This window comes from Pleurodeles waltl, chromosome 8 (genome assembly GCF_031143425.1).
Source record: "Pleurodeles waltl isolate 20211129_DDA chromosome 8, aPleWal1.hap1.20221129, whole genome shotgun sequence".
NCBI lineage: Eukaryota > Metazoa > Chordata > Amphibia > Caudata > Salamandridae > Pleurodeles > Pleurodeles waltl.
Genome location: NC_090447.1, coordinates 1008036510 through 1008049289, shown reverse-complemented (window position 1 = coordinate 1008049289; position 12780 = coordinate 1008036510). Strand labels below are relative to the sequence as shown.

At 42.9% G+C, this 12780-nt stretch overlaps 1 protein-coding gene across 1 annotated transcript in view; it reads right to left on the bottom strand.

The window, feature by feature from the left end:
- The window catches only part of DIS3 (DIS3 homolog, exosome endoribonuclease and 3'-5' exoribonuclease), a 260018-nt gene extending 247640 nt beyond the window's left edge, over positions 1 to 12378 (bottom strand). The window contains exons 1-3 of the mRNA XM_069205287.1: positions 12279 to 12378; positions 11343 to 11575; positions 1232 to 1389 (exon numbers count right to left, since the gene is read on the bottom strand). Of these exons, the coding sequence (XP_069061388.1) occupies positions 1232 to 1389; positions 11343 to 11564 (380 nt within the window). The 5' untranslated portion in view covers positions 11565 to 11575; positions 12279 to 12378. The remainder of the gene's footprint in view (positions 1 to 1231; positions 1390 to 11342; positions 11576 to 12278) is intronic.
- Positions 12379 to 12780: the final 402 nt, after the last annotated feature.

Genomic DNA, 12780 nt, shown 5'->3' with positions numbered 1-12780 from the left:
TGACAAGTATTAATTCACAGTCCACCCATTACTCCGATTAGTAGAAAAGAATGTAATTTAACATATGCAATAAAGAAATCAAAATACACAATGTAGCCAATGGCAGTTAATTTAGCACTAATGGGAGACGTCCCCTTGGTATGCTAGTGGACAGTTTTTTCTGGTTCAGTACATTTGTCCTCCACCCTCTGCCCGGGGTTCATTACTGTGTCTGAAAGGAGATATTGCCAGGTGCACTGGTCACAGCCAAACCAGGAAGTTTGCTCTCACTTGGGTATACTCCTCTAGCCCCTTGGGAACCAATGTTAAAGTACCTTTAATTGTCCCAATAGAGACGTTTGCCAAGTCCTTTCACAAGCATTGTGCGTGTGCACAGCTGTCTGAATAGGCAACCCCCATTCCAACTGCATGCACTTGCTATGGCTCACAAAGCAAGCATTCTTCAGATGGAGTCTCGAGACCATCAAATTAGTTTGCACTTCTCGCTGTAAGTCGCCCGTAAAGAAGGCAAAGAAAACCTCCCACCATTCAGGCTAATCCAGTGTGGTATGCTCAGTTCTCAGAGTTCACAAGCAAATTCATTGGGTGCGCAAGCCAAAGCACAGAGATTGCAACACAACCTCACAACACTCTTAAATAACATCTATGTCAAAAAAGCATGCAGACATCCTGTGGATTAAGAAGGAGTCTCCGGTATTAGAGAAATGCCCACCTCTTGTTCAAGAAAGGTCAGAGGTGGCACAAATGCACAAAACAAGGACAAATTAACAAAAACACGATGAATTTTGGATTGTAGATGGTAACTGGAAACTATCCTGATAACACTTGGTTTGAGATCATCCTTGGTAGGGTATATTGGGAGGCTTGGTTCCTATTTAAAACTGTGTTCCACTTCACTGCGAAGTCCTGAGTGTCTATGTATGGAATGAAGCACTGAACGTTTCATTTTAGCATTACCTAGACCCGTACTTCTTCATTATTCGTGTATGCTCCTGTGATACCTGGTGTCACATATGAACTATCTGTTTCAGTTTAAGGAGAAAATAGCAATTTTCTTTAAGGAGAAAATCGGAAAAGATATTGAAAATAAAGTCATTATGACTTTGAAAGCCCACACTTTAGATCTTAGCACATTACTTTAGTCAAATAAAAGTCATCAAAATATAGGGAGTTCTAATTGTTTGACTGGCATCAAATGGCTATTTGTGCCATTCAATGAATAAAAACTTACCTGTGATGCTCATTAGTGAATGTATAGAAATGTTTGTCCGGATTATTAATTACATCTTTAATTCTCTTGTACACTGGTGCACTTCGATTCCTCACTTCCTGTAGTACAGTTTGCAGGACAATCACATTTTGAATAAGGGGATCATCAAGAATATCAATCTAGAAAAAAAGCAGTACATTGTGAATATAGCACACAGCAATCACATGAACTTTAAAAAAGCACCTGTCTACTGAATCTTTCAGGACTACAGTTTATTGGAGAGAAATTAGTTTATGGTTGATTGTCACACTTACACATCCATGTTTTTCAAGTTACCCCTGTCTATGCAGGATAATATAAACACAGTTGGGGTACCCGCAACCCTTGCCGGATTGTTATCCCCATGACTGGATTGAAAACCATCAATGTAAAATTTAACTGAAGCCCATGTCTATTGAACTTAAGCCCATGTCTCTTAGCAGCATACTATATTTAAGTTTTTGATTAATTGTAGCCAGTCATTATGTGGCAGCTTCTGTCAGATCTCTGCGGTATTCTAAGACAGTAACTGCAGACCAGCTGACCGCTCTTCTGGCTCCTGTATGGGACCAAAGCTGGATAGTTCACTCAGGCAACTGACAGGCAAAGGCAAAGGTAAAATTGTTATTTGGTGACAATTTAGATCAGGGGCTTCAATATCTGACAGTTTGGATAAAGGCATAAAGTGACTGCTTGCAGTAATGGAAACAATAGACGTGTAAGCTTCTGTAGGGCCTGACCTATACCTGGTGGAATTAGTGACCCTTGTAGGGGTTGGACGATCAAAAACAAAGGCCAAGGGGAGAGCGGGTATCCTGTCCCGTTGATTTATTAGATGTTCTAAACAGAACAGCAGAGCTCACCAGATGTGGGTTGTAGGAAGCTGGTTCTGTATATACTATATATCAAAATGTGATATAGTTTGCAAAGAGTCCAGGGGTTCCCCAGAGGCTTAACAGATCCTAAAGTAGGTAATTCTAATGCTATCTTTTGTGGTGAGGTGGTGGAGCAGTTAGGCTTATCAGAGGGTAGTGCAAAGCATTTGCTGTACACACACAGGCAATAACGGAAGCACATGCTTAATGACTAACTCCAGACCAATGGTTTCTATACAACAAAAATATATTTTGTTAATTTATTTCTAGAACCAGAAGATTCAAGTTGCAAGTAAGTACATGAATAGGTAAGTATTCCACATCTGTATCAATATCACTGATTTTGAATTGGCAAGTGTAGGAAGTTGGCTCTGTATATACTATATCAAAATGAGATATAGTGTGCAAAGAGTCCAGGGGTTCCTCAGAGGCTTAACAGAGGCTAAAGTAGGTAATACGAATGCTCTCTTTTGTGGTAGTGTGGTCGAGCAGTTAGGCTTATTACATGGTAGTGCAAAGCATTTGTTGTACACACACACACAATAGAAGAAACACACACTCAAAGACTTAACTCCAGATCAATGGTTTTTATATAGCAAAAATATATTTTCTTAATTTATTTTTAGAACCACAAGATTCAAGTTGAAGGTAAGCACTTCAATAGTTTTGTATTTCATATATGTATCAACAGTACTTTGTTTGAAATCAATAAGTTATACAGTTTTTTAATTATTGTCAATAATCTATTTCAAAACGGGAACTGCAATTTTCAGAACAGTTCCTGGGGGGCAGAAATGTTAGCTCGATTTGCAGCCAAGTACAAGACTTACAGTTTCAATCTCCAGGTTTTAGGAAGTCTACCGGTTGGGGTTCAAGTTAACCCCAAACACCTACCACCAGAAACACAGGGTCAGCCGGGTGCAGGGGTCAAAGTTGACTAAATTTAACGTGGGTTCCTATGGAGACAGGGGGCACTCGGAATCCGGCCTGCCTGCAGGTAAGTACCCACATCTCGGAGGGCAGATCAGTGGGCATTAGAGTAGCACTGGAGGGGCCACAAGTGGCCACCAAACAAACACCCTCAGCGGCACAGGGGTGGCCGGGTGCAGGGTGCAAACAGGACATCTGGTTTCCAATGCTGGTCTATGAGAGGACCCTGGGGGTCACTCAGATGCTGCAGGCGAGGTCCAGGGGGTCATTTCGGGCAGACCACAGGCTGGACAGGGAAGAGGCCTGCCTGCTGAACGTTGCTGCACCGGAGGTCGGGTTCTCCAAGACCTGGGAGCTGCGGGTGCAGTGTGTCTTTAGGCGTTGGATATCTTCGTCCGGAGCTTCGCAGTCAGGGGGGTCCTCGGGATTCCCTCTGGAGGCGTCATTGTGCATAGGTTAACCCAGGGTGGGCACTTGCTCGCAATCGCCTGGGGATCCTCTCTAGCAGGGTGGACCACCTGGACACGGGTCGTGGGCGTCGGGTGCAGAGTGATCAGGACACACACATTCGGAATGAGGTGGGAGTCCTTTGTTGTTGGTTTCTCTTGGACAGGGCTGCTGTCCTCTGGAGTTCTTGGTCCTTTTGGGTGCAGGGCAGTCCTCTGGTGCTTGGCAGAGGTCACTGGTACAGCTAGATGCATCACTGTTCTTTTGCAGGTTCTTTGAAGCAGAAGACAGGCTGATAGGGCTAAGGCCAGAGCAGTAGTCGTCTTTCTTCTTCTCTGCTGGGGGTTTCAGCTAAGCAGTCCTTCTTCTTCTTGTCAGGTCGCCGGGAATTTGGTGAGTTGGCTTCAGGGAAGCCCTTAAATACAAGATTTAGGGGTGTTACAGGAGTCAGAGGGCAGTAGCCAATGGCTACTGTCTCTGAGGGTGGCTACACCCTACTAGTGTCCACTCCCTTTGGGGAAGGGAGCACATTCCTATCCTTATTGGTCCCTGTCCTCCAAACCAATATGGAGGATTCTGCAGAGAGGGGGTCACTTCAGCTCTGGACACTTTATGGGTGGTCCCAGCTGAAGTGGTCACTCCTCTTTGTTTTTCTTAAGTTTCCCACTGAACTGGCCGCCAAAAGTGGGGCTTTGTCTGGGGGCTGGCATCTCCACTAGCTGGAGTGCCCTGGGGCACTGTAACATGAGGCTTGAGTGTTTGAGGCTCACAGTCAGGTGTTACACTTCCTGCAAGGGTGAGGTGTGAAGCACCTCCACCCAGAACAGGCTTTGTTTCCGGCCTCAGAGAGCACATAGGCCCTCACCCCGTGGGTCAGGAAGCGGCAGGCTGGCATAGACCAGTCAGTCCTACACTAGAGGATTGGGTAAAATACAGGAGGCATCTCTAAGATGTCCTCTGTGTGCATTTTTTATAAATCCCACAATGGCATCAGTGGGGGTTTATTGTGCTGAGAAGTTTGATACCAAACCTCCCAGGATCAAGTGAAGCCATTATGGAGCTGTAGAGTTTGAAATGTCAAACTCCCAGACCATATACTTAATATGGCCACACTGCACTTACAATGTCTAAGAAGGGACCTAGACACTGTAGGGGCATATTGCTCATGCAGCTATGCCATCACCTGTGGTATAGTGCACCTTGCCTTAAGGCTGTAAGGCCTGATAGAGGGGTGACATACCTATGCCACAGGCAGTGTTCTGTGGGCATGGCACCCTGAGGGGGATGCCATGTCAACTTTGCCTTTTTCTCCCACCAACACACACAATCTGTAATAGTAGTGTGCATGTGTTTGGTGAGGGGCCCCTTAAGGTGGTACAACACATGCTGCAGCTCGTTGGGACCTTCCATGGCCACATGGCCCTTGGTACCACTGGTATCTTTTGCAAAGGACTTATCTGTGTGCCAATTGTGGAAACAATGGTACAGTTTTTGGGAATGAACACTGGTGCTGGGGCCTGGTTAGCAGGATCACAGCACACTCTCAGTCAAAGTTGGCATCAATATCAAGCAAAAAAGTGGGAGGTAACCATGCCAACAAGGGCACTTTCCTACATGGTTTTTTTTAAAGTGAATTACAACACAGGCTCCCTCAATGGCTTTTGGCAAAGGTCCCAGACAGTCTACTCTTCTGGCCATTATAATATCATCAACTATATCAGTAAGCCATCCTGTGTTGTTTCTGCACCAATGGGCTACTATATATTTTAGGTCCTGCTAGTCCTCCTGGTCAACTTCATCCAGAGTGGGCACCCCCTCCAGAACAATAATGTATGGGGTACATTCAGTGGGAGGTGTAGATGGTCCAAACGGGAACCATTTTATGAGTTTTCAGCTCTGAGCTATTTACACTTTCAGGGGGAGAAAAACAGGCAGGTCTCTCCATGTAATCGAGCATACCTTTGCTCTTCTCTGGAAATATAGCGTTTATGGGTACAAACATACTAGGCAGTGGAAGAGAAGAGACTGGGTTGTTAAATTGACATTCAGTACTCAGGATAGTTGATATGTTCTGAGACCTAGAGTTACCCAGAAGAGCTTTGTTGTGAATTTCAGTCAGTTCTCAAGGATTCAATTTGTCCAAGACTATCCCATTGAAAGTCCCCCAATACGCTCTCCATACTTAATAAAAGAAAGGGAGTTTACAACATTGTTGTATATCTGTTTTAGGTCAGACCTTCCAATGGAGTAAAGAGTTCATAGAGAAGTACTGGTCTAGGTCCTTCTAAAGTTCCTGTCTATGTTAATGGGTTCCTTAACTTTTGATCTTACAGATCTCGCCCCTAGCCCTGCTTTCTTTTGGAAGGAGGAGGTTTGTTATCATCAGTTTTAGGGAAGCTGGGGCTTGAAATAGAGATGTCTTCCAGTTGCTCATGCACTAGTTTTGACAGTGTTATTGACTTGTGATGAGTAGTTAATTGATAATGCTGTTCCCGGAACATTATCAACTTCAACCCGTTTTGGCCCTGTAAAGGCGTCAGAGGGCTGCAGCTTAGTTTGAGTTGTAGCATATTTTATCAATCTTTGCACAGCATCTATATGATCCTCAACTAACTCCAGTCCAGTAGAAATGGCCCCCTTAGCTGAGGAGAAGTAAGATGTCATTAAAGGGATTGAAAGGGAAACCTTAACCCCTCCATTTTTATGTTGAATTGATCTTTTCTCCCCCATGACTAGAGGAATCATAGTTAGTGGTCAGTTTTTCTTTTTTTTTTTTTTAATAAAGAGAGACTTTTTAAACTAAGAGGCCTACCTTGAGGACTTTACTTTCCAGTCTTACGTCTGCTCCTGGAGCAACGAGGGGGTCCCAACCTGGCCTTGTTCAGCAGCAGACAGATCTGCTCTTCACCCGGGCTGATGCCTCGGTGCATCCCGCACTGGGGGGAGCAGACAAGCTCTTTGTAGAGCAGCAGGAGTTGTGCCCCTGCCTCCTCCCTGTGGGTTCTGTGCTCCTCTCTCGGACATGTAGCCCCTGCAGGCAGCCTCTGTATCTCCAAGTCATTAAGATTAAGTGTGAGAGCTCTTGCACTAGGTACCACAAACTGCAGGTTTTACACTTTGACAAAAACATGTTTTAGGGGAATAAAGAACTCTGTAAGAAACAGTGTGTGAGATTATTAATCATTGCAAGAACCAATTGGGCAGAATCACCGTGCTGATCTGAAGAATGTGTACCCTTCTCAATCTCTAGCAGCCCCCAATTCCTAATCAAAACTTGTTAAAAGTCTGCAAAGACTCTTCATTAAAGGCTGCTACCTACCCAAGACTATCACCTGGTGAAGAGGTATGTGGTCCAGAATTGGGGCACACAGACATCCAACTGGAACAATTCCCCTGCATCGATTTAGGGGATGTTCCATGTATATAGCTAAAGGCACCTTCCATGACCTCGAGCTTTTTCTCCATCACATCGGACCTTCAGAGAGGGCTACATCTGAGATAATTTGTTACAATAAAACAATGCTCATTCATCAACAAGGCAAAGACACTAGCCCGAGCTTGGGTTGTTTAAGCTACAACTTTCTTTCAATTTCAAAAGCCACTTTCAACCTCAAGCCAGCCTAGTCCACTCACTCCCTGCTCTACCCTCCGATTCAGTCAGGTAAAAAAGACGTGCAAGGAATTTTGAAGATTTTCCATCACTTTGTACGATACCTTAAAACAAATTATTAATGCAACTCAGCTGATAAATGTACATTAAGTTTGTATATGAACCAGTGTATATCTTATGTCCTAACAAAGGAAGGTTGTCCCAAGACGGAGGCGCACTCTCAACTGGTAGCATTTGTGTTTATTTTCGGATCCAGCAAAGCCGATAACAGACATGGAATTCATTCTCTCCAGGCCAGACGCGTTTCGGACATCCTTGCCCTTGTTCACAGGCCAAATGCGAGGCAAATCATTAAGTCAATTGCAGGCACATGATTAACCATTAAATACTCCCCTATAATGGGCCTCCAGTGAGTCACAGCCAGTGCATGTTGGTATACGTAGTCCTGCAAGTTCGTTTTTTCCAAGTGGGTGTAATTTTCACAAGCCTCATATTTAAACACAGTACATTACCCTCCAGTGGGCTGAATTCAAAGTCGAGTTAGCAGATTTGCTTGTATTTCCTAACCTGTTGAACTAAACGACTTTGAATTCAGCCCACTGGAGGGTAATGTACTGTGTTTAAATATGAGGCTTGTGAAAATTACACCCACTTGGAAAAAACGAACTTGCAGGACTACGTATACCAACATGCACTGGCTGTGACTCACTGGAGGCCCATTATAGGGGAGTATTTAATGGTTAATCATGTGCCTGCAATTGACTTAATGATTTGCCTCGCATTTGGCCTGTGAACAAGGGCAAGGATGCCCGAAACGCGTCTGGCCTGGAGAGAATGAATTCCATGTCTGTTATCGGCTTTGCTGGATCCGAAAATAAACACAAATGAAACCAGTTGAGAGTGCGCCTCCGTCTTGGGACAACCTTTCTTTGTGGATCTTATGTTCTAAACGTAACTTTTTTTTGCTGCAATTTATGGTAATTTTCCACTTGAATCCCACATTTCAGAGCACCTCTAGTGTGGTTAAGCCTTGGGCCAGCCAGCTACTGGTATTTAAATGCCACCTTTGACCTGCTTCTGTTTGCAACTACTGGTCTACGAGATAGTGTAGGACCCTCTAGCCACTCTCTCTAACCCTGCTGACACATTACTCATAGAGTAGCTATTCTTTAAACCAACAAGATATCTCAAAGTATTAAGCATTTAAAGCTTGATAGACAGTCTTTTATAAGAATAAGAACATTATTATTAACCTGAAAATGTTTTGTTTTGTAGGCCTTAATTGAACACTGTGTTTAAACATAGCTTTGCATTTGAATCTTCCACAACGACATGCATTTAGTTGAACTGCTGACAAGGACAAATTCTTATTTTGTTTCCTTCCTTCTTTCCTCTTTGTTAGTGTTGACCTGAGTCATGGTCATAAGTATAACGATTCATAACACAAATGTTCTATGGTAAGCGAATGAATGGTAAGTAAACAAATAGAGAGGGTGTTAAACCTTTGTTTCTCGACCATTTAACCTATGAAAAGAATAACTGCAATGTTAGATTCATCTTAAAACTGTTTCTTTATGAATAGGTGCAGTTAGAAAATCGTATGGGAAAGGGGTGAGATGATTTCAATTTGTATTGTACTTACCTTGAATGTTTTTGCCTTATAGACAAAGAAATGGTGAGATGAATACGAGATGTTTCATTACTACATTAGATAGTAGTTAAATGTATCGTGATAAGAATTTTCTTTGTTAAAAACTGCAAGCTCGACGGAAGCTGTCCTGTTCACATGAAGACATCATGCTCCGATTAGACAAAGCTGAAGATTATCTAAACAAGTTTTATAAAAATGTTTGCAGTCTACCATGTTGTAAAGCGTGTTCTGACACTAGACAGAGATTCAACCCCCTTTTATTAGAGCCTTTCCTTTGAGAGATGAGCAGACACAGACTGTTGGAGAGGCTTTGAGACATTTTGTCTTATTCTTTTGCTGATGTGTCTTGGACTCATTCTGAGATCCGGCTTTATTCTGCCCAAACATATTGCTAAGAGAGTCTAGCGAAATTCTCACTCTCTCTCCTATGAGATGCTCTATTTGAAGACTATAAGCTTTCAGATCTTAGACAAGAGCTCTTTATGAGTTCTACTTACATTCTCTAACCATTATAAAATTAGATTAGAATAGGGGTTAGATTTTATGGGACACGTTATATGCTCTGTGTTTGTCATTTGCATTGAGATTTAATAGTCTGCTAATAAAGAAATTGATGAACTAATAATTTAATAAAATGTTGAAAACAAAACTCAGCTCTCATTATTGATTATCTGAAATTTAAAAAAATGTTTTTATTGTTGAAGGTGCAGTTCTTAATCCCATTTACAATCTACCTCAAAGACCTTGTCTATAGGGCTCAGTTGAGGTGCAGCACCCTCATATTTCTGAAGGCTCCCAGTAGTCCTCATGGGCTGTGTTAAAATTGCAGCTTCATCAAGCTAAAACATACAGTGATCTGCAAGTCACTATACTAAATGTCCTTCCAGAGACATAGGCAGTCATTTTGAACACTGCAGGATTTCCCGCCGTATTCAGACTGGCGGTCTTTTTATCGGCCACCAGCCCCCTGGAAAACCCGCCGGCCGTATAACGTTTACACCGCCAGGCCGGCGGGCGGAGACAGTGCCTCCGCCCGCCGGCCTGGCGGGGAACACGGCCGCAACATTGAGGGCAGCTCCATGAGGAGCCGCCGCCTATGTTGGTGTGCAGCGGGTGCAGCAGCACCCATCGCGCATGTCACTGCCCGTAATCGGGCAGTGACAAGCGCAACGGGGGCCTGCACAGGGTCCCCTGCACTGCCCATGCATAGTGCCACTGCCGGCATGGCGGGCCGAACCGCCATGTTTATAATGACCGCCATAGTATTTAACATTACTGCACATTCTTTAAATTGGTGAGGTAAAACTATCTGAATCTTGGCAAGAAAATCTGAATATGTGCAGTGACTAGTCAATATAACAGTTAGGATACTCGGCACTGAGGGAACATATGAAAGTTTTAATTTTGTCTTGACAGCAAATTTTTTCCTTCTACGTGCAGCACCATTAAGCACTTCTCCTGGCACTTTGGGAGCCTTACGCACAACATCAAACACTTTCCTTTCTAGGCTACTCATCACCTGCACAGTATTTCAACCAAGCAAACATTCTAAGACCTTCAAAGAAATTCGGATATGGAATGTGCATTCCGGCCCACATGTATATCAAACCAGGCACTTATCTTTCAGTCTGCAAGTATACTGAAGGAACAAAAGCACTGCAAAACCATATTAGTGTTTGAGGCAAGCTATTTCAATGAGTAGTAACAATAACAAATCGCCAGTAGAAAAGAGAAAAGGGCCTGCACAAGACTGGGGAACGTATATCTTTCTTTTCACCCCACGAGTGTAGAGACATACTGTCTATTTTATAAAACACAATTTTGTCATATACAATCCTGGCTAAAGTTTTAAAACTAGAGTGGGATATTTAGCTGGGCTATAGTAATGCAGAAAGTAGCGGAGAGACTTTTTCCTTTGTTTGATGTTATCCTTCAATCAAGCAACGTGTACACAAAGGATAATAGATTAAACGTACAAAATAAGTAAAAAGGAACTTTTAAAGCCATCCTGAATGTGCCTTGACTGAAAAGGTCCTTGCTGGAAAACGATACCTTAAACCACAGATGATGCCTGGACATCCTTATTCTTTACACATAAATCTGGAGCCTGTGTTGATCAACATTTTAACTGACTAACGAGGCAATTCTGCAGGGTGCTGGGACGCTCAAAATGCTATAGGAAAAAGAGGGGGTGGTTCTGGAAAGGAAATGGGAAGGACAATGTTACAATGAATAACGGTTCTGGAAAAACAAGAAAAGGATGGGGGAAGTTTAGTAATGAACGAAGGAGACGCTGTGACAATACAACAGATGGAAAAGTTGTGAACGGAGAAAGGCCACTAGTAGGGACAAGAGAGGGACAGTTATGCAATGTAAAGACAAACGGGAGTCCAGAAATAAAATCGACAGCAGGTACGAAAAAGTAATGTGTGGTGTAGTTCTGCCATGACTAGGTGATGAGACCGTTTCGAAATGCCCAGGATCCAGATAGGCAGAACAGACATGGAGGGAGCAAGTGGGGTATGAATCGTATGATAATAGACAAAATGATAGTTCTGGAATAAGTGTCCATCTCCTTACCTGGTGCAGCAGTACGTTGGTGTCAGGCAACAGGTAGTGCGGATCAGGAAGCAGGCGGCTCTGAAGAGGTGGCTGGGGCTGGAGGAGTACGCTGTCGGGAGCTGGGCAGATTTGGCAGTTGGGGCATCCGCAGCCGATGTCATCGCGCAGGTAATGCTCCCGCACTATCTTCAACACACCGCCTGAACGGGTCTTTTTCATGAAAGTCTTAGACTTCAGCATCTTCTTGGTGTCTACAGCGCAGTAAGCGTGAGATGTTCAGTAGGGAGCATGTTACAACTTCCGACACAGAAAAAGGACTACACTCTGTAGCGCACGAGCCAACTTCTGGAGCTAACGAAGCGGCCATATTAGAGGTGTAAGATTTTTGAGAAAATGAAACTACAGTAGTCCAACATTTACTAACTCATATAAATTGATAAACCTGGTAAGGTTTTGTCAAATTTAGAGCAAGGTACGTTGAAATAAATGTGGTATTCCTACGGTAACACAAGTCGAAATTTAAACTGTACGATCTTTTTACCGTTTTTCATTTTCTAAATACAATGTTGGAAAAACGAATTGAAATTACAAGAACAGAGTCTCATATTATGCTTTCTTTTCCTTCTTTATTAACATAGCAGCCAAGAAAAACTTCAATACCCAGAAATCCCTAGGAAAGAACTACAAAGTTGCATCACACTAGTATAACCAATAACACATGGAGTACAACAATAATAATATTGACTGAGAGCAACACGCCCTCTTTCCTTTCTGCATGCAGTCAAGATAAGTACTCTGATCACAATTTTACATTCTTTCTGGTGTGCACATATTTAATATTTTGTGTTTAATGTTCAGTTTTCATGTTTTATTAATGGTTCTATCTTACTTCGCTGTCGTTCTCGCACTCGCTGTGCTCCTTCAGAACGTTTGTTAACGTTTGTTTCTTCTTACCTGACACATTTGCATGCTAGTCGACATTGACAGAGCATGCTCTGCATTCCTCAGGGATTTCCCAGTCAGTGCATTGATGTTTGCGCTCGCCTATGAGGGATCTATCAGGTTTCTGCTTCCTGGCACCCTCTTCCCAGCAACTTCCCAGCCTAAGGACCCCCTCTGACACACCTCCCTTCAGGCCCTGCCCCTGTTAGACCCACCCCACAGGCTCTCAGCATCTTCATTATCCATTTTCTATTTCTTTAAATCCTAGAAACTTTGTTTTTAGGATTTGCTCAAACCTTTCCTATAATTTAAATTATTTTAAAGTATATTTTTTCCATATATTTATTTTACCTATATTTACAATGTATGAGGATGAAGAATCTCAGACCAAGAAGGATAATTTAAAAACCTTCATTAAAGATTCAGATCAACATGCTGAATCAGTATCCATGTTTGATATTTCTAAAAATTTGGAAGCTTCTATTTCTAAAATATTACAAGGCCCTAAGGATAT